Source organism: Chamaea fasciata, unplaced genomic scaffold (genome assembly GCF_029207755.1).
Source record: "Chamaea fasciata isolate MVZ Bird 193981 ecotype frontalis unplaced genomic scaffold, bChaFas1.0.hap1 SCAF_33, whole genome shotgun sequence".
Classification (NCBI taxonomy): Eukaryota; Metazoa; Chordata; class Aves; order Passeriformes; family Sylviidae; genus Chamaea; species Chamaea fasciata.
Genome location: NW_027094118.1, coordinates 2,165,353 through 2,169,283, shown reverse-complemented (window position 1 = coordinate 2,169,283; position 3,931 = coordinate 2,165,353). Strand labels below are relative to the sequence as shown.

General features: G+C 67.0%; 1 protein-coding gene across 1 annotated transcript; it reads right to left on the bottom strand.

Moving 5' to 3' along the window:
• Nucleotides 1–437: 437 nt before the first annotated feature.
• On the bottom strand, nucleotides 438–2,970 carry LOC136303412 (serine/threonine-protein kinase pim-1-like; the record flags this gene model as incomplete). The annotated part of the gene is made up of 6 exons (XM_066207086.1): nucleotides 438–441; nucleotides 1,343–1,496; nucleotides 1,743–1,919; nucleotides 2,137–2,503; nucleotides 2,683–2,733; nucleotides 2,854–2,970. Coding segments are annotated over 6 exons (870 nt in total), but the record flags the coding sequence as incomplete, so codon positions are not given.
• Between the last annotated feature and the right edge of the window lie 961 nt (nucleotides 2,971–3,931).

The window sequence follows — 3,931 nt, the reverse complement described above, 5'->3', positions numbered from 1 at the left end:
CCGCCAGCTCCAAGCAGGACTGGGAATCTAAACTTTGCCAAACCCCAAATCCTTTACAAGACAACCTTCCTTCTCACCCTGTGAATGAGCTGCACATTCCCTTTGAAATTGTCAGGGGTTTCGTAAAGACGCAAAGTCCCACTTACAGCTTTTTGCTCTGCTTGGGAAGTGCAGAAGGGCAATTCTTCATCCATCCGCTCCAGACTGCACTGCCTTAGGAACGCCGTCCACTCGCCAGGTTTTGCTCACTTGTGGCACTTCTGGAGGAGGAAGAAAGGGCAGTTGCACGATTCCAGCCAAAAAAGGAACGAAGAGCGGGACAGACAAAACATCCTGTGGAGATCCAGGCGTTCAGCTGGAACTGTGGAGTGCTTGGGTTCTTGCCAATTGGATGTGGATCCCTCACTGCAATCTCTTGGCCTGCAGGAGAGTCTCACTCACCTGCAAAAGCAGAGAGCTCACTCGGTGGGCTCAGAATGGGCTCGTCTGATGCAAAGCTGTCAGAGCAATGTGAGGGCAGAGCCAGCCCAGCCGTGCCTGGGGCTGAGCCCAGCAGAGCCCTGGCAGAGCCCAGAGCAGCCTCAGCACCCGCAGAGCCCGGCTGGAAGGAGAGAAACCAGAAAGTGCCCGTCAGCCGAAGGCTCCTGTCCCCTCGTCCCGAGCGCCCGCAGTGCCCAGGCCACGCTGGCCGTGCTCAGAGCTGGGCCCAAAGCTGCCCATCACTGCTGCCTTTGGGGGCAGAGCAGGAGGGCAGGACACGTGCCCAGCCTGCAGCCGGCCACGGCACATCCAGCCCTCAGCAGCTGCGCAGAGCCAAAAGGCAGCTTGACGGCCGAGTGAAGAATCTGTGGCGTCTGCCCCAGCAAAGGGAGGAACCTTTGGTGCCCGGCCAGGCCGTGCCATGCCCACATCTGGGAGCATCCCCCCAGCTGTGGACTCACCTGCAAATTGGGCCCCAGGGAGCGTGTCTGAAGAAGGTGCCAGAATCCAAGTCGATCGTCTTCAGCTGCCGGTGGCCAGGTCGAGGAAGAGCTTGGCATCCTTGGGGTTGTCCTTGGTGTCTCCAGCAGCAGCCCCACCTGATACAGCTTCTCCAGGGGCTCCTCCTTCCCTGGGGGCCAGACCAGGCTGTCAGTGCTCTGCCCAGGGCCCCAGGCACCAACGAACCAGGACAAGCATAACTAGGGTGGATGGTGGCCACCAGTGCTTGCTACACCAGGTCTCCAGCTCCGCCCCAGCACAGATGTTCCCATCTGGTCATCCCTGCTCAGAGCTACAGGCAGGACAAAAACACTCTGGTTTTCTTTAGCACTGATTGCCATGAGATGTGTGGAGCTCTTACCTGTCAGGTCTTTGGATCAAACTGTGCACATGGACCTCTCCCATCTTCTGGGGCAGATGAACACCCTGCAGCCAAGGATCACTGAAGAGGTCTTCTAAGGATGGCCTGTCCAAGGGTTGCATGGACAAACACCTCCTGATAACATTTTGGCACTCTGAAGAGAGAAACCAGAAACCAGCAGTCAGTTGGAGAAGGATCCCGTCTGCTTTGCCCCTCCATTCCCGTGCCCAGGCCATGCTGGGTGTGCCCAGAGCTGTGCCTAAACTTCCCCATGGATTCTCTGTTTGGAGGAGAGCAGGACATGTGCCACCTCCTCAGCAGCTGCCAGAGCAGGGTGCTCATCAGCCTGCTGCTGTCTCCCAGCACCGGGATTCCCCTGTGCCCAGAGATGAGGACCCACCTTGAGAGAGCCATCGTGGGAACAAGATGCGCCCCCAGATGAACTGCTGGCCCCTCCTGAACGGGTGCTTCCCCATGACCAGGTGGTACAGCAGGAGGCCCAGGGACCAGATCGTCGCTGCCTCGCCGTGGTAGCGTTGGTGGTGGATCCACTCTGGTGGGCTGTAGGGCAGGGTTCCTATGGAACACAGACGGAGTTCATCAGGGGATGCTGCAACTCCTAAAGCCTCGCCCCGGCATCCCTGGGTGTGTGGGGGCTGGCCCCCTCCCGCCTCCACCCAAAAGCAACTTGGCTCAAGAAATAACGCCGCTCCTAGCAGCGAGAGGGGGAAGCCGCGGTGCTACAGCCAGGCTGGGCCGTGAGATGCCCAGGAACATCCCCTGAGAGGGCTCACCTGCAAATTGCCTGTAGGCTGTGTCTTGGAGGAAGGCGCCACAGCCAAAGTCGATCAGTTTGAGCTGCCCGGTGGCCAGGTCGAGCAGGATGTTCTCGGGCTTGATGTCGCGGTGCAGGACCCCGCAGCTGGTGCAGTGCCGCACGGCCTCCAGCACCTGGCGGAACAGCCCCCGCGCCTCCTCCTCCGGCAGGAACCTCCGCTCCGCCAGGAAACCCGAGAGGTCCTGGCACCGCTCCGGACGCTCCAGCACCAACAGGAAGCCGTTGGGGAGCTCAAGCCACTCCAGCAGCTGAATGATGCCACCACATCCAGAGGACAGCCTGTCCAGCAGCACGATTTCCAGGGGCGCACGGGCGCCGTTGGGCTGCCGAAGGACCACGATGCCGTCAGTGGGGCTGAGGCTGTGCCAGGGCTCGGGAACCCCTCACCCAGCCCCGGATGCTCTGGGCCCCCCGCTCAGCCCACGCCCGCTCTCCCTGCAGGGCTCCCGCCGGCTCTTCCCCTGCCGGGCCCCAGCTTCTCCCGCCGGCCCCGCTCACTCACCAGCTCGCCCCAGTGTTGGACGCGGGCCCGGGGCACGCATTTGATGGCCACCTGCGAGCAAAGGCCAGCAGCGGGCTCAGCTCGCCGCCTGCCCCGCCGCGCCCCGATCTTCTCCTCCTCCTCCTCCGCCCTCCTCCTCCTCCTCCGCCCGCCGCCAGCCCCGCCGCTCACCGGGGCGCCGTCCGAGAGCCGTGTCCCCGAGTAGACGCTGCCGAAGCCTCCGCGCCCCAGCAGCGAACCCAGCCGGTACCGGTCCTGCAGGGCCTCCCGCGCCTCCCCTGCGGGCGACACGCGGCCCTCAGCGCTCGGCCCGGGGCCAGACACGGCCCCCGAGCGCCCCCCGAGCGCCCCGGGCCGGGCATCCCCACCCGCCCCGGGCCCCGGCGGCTCGAGGCCGGCGGCTGCGCTGCCGAGCGGCGGAGCTCGGGCCGGGGAAGCCGCGGCGGAGGCGGCGGGAGCGGCCGCGCCGCGTGTGTCCTTAGCGGGGCCCGGGAGGAGCCGGGGCCGGGGCCGGGGCCGGGGCCGGGGCCGGGGCCGGGGCCGGGGCCGGGGCCGGGGCCGGGGCCGGGGCCGGGATCGGGGCCGGGGCCGGGGCCGGGGCCGGGGTCGGGGTCGGGGTCGGGTTCGGGGCCGGGGCCGGGGCCGGGGCCGGGGCCGGGGCCGGGGCCGGGGCCGGGGCCGGGGCCGGGGCCGGGCTCGGGACAGGCGCAGCCAAAGCGCAGCGATGCCGCCCCGGCCCCAGGCACTGATGCCCGCCCAGCACCGCCACAGCCAGCACCGCCAGAGCCGGGCGGAGCCCAGACCGCGGCGGGACGCCCGGGGCCGGGGGCGGGCCCGGGGCATGGCCCAGCCCTGCGGGGGGAGAGGGAGAGGCCGGGACGGGGACGCCGAGAGGGGCCGGGGAGGTCGGGAAAGGGACACCGGGAGAGGCTGCGGGACACCGAGGCTGAGTGCGGGACAGCGGGAGAGGGAGAGGAGGAACAAGAGAGGGACGGGGACGGGTCGTAGACGCCGTAGACGCCGTAGACTCGCTGCTGCCGCTGCTGCTGCCGCTGCCGCCGCTGCAACTGGAGCCCTGGGGCCGTTTGTCCGCGTGTCCGTTCCACGCTCCAGCCCCGCGCTCCCCGGGGGCAGCCCCCGAGCCGCTCCAAACACGGCAACTTGGCCGTGCTGAGCCCACATCCAGAGGCCTGACTCCTGCGCCGTGGCAGAGGAATTCCCTCGGTCGCTGCTGTGCATTGTCCCTGCT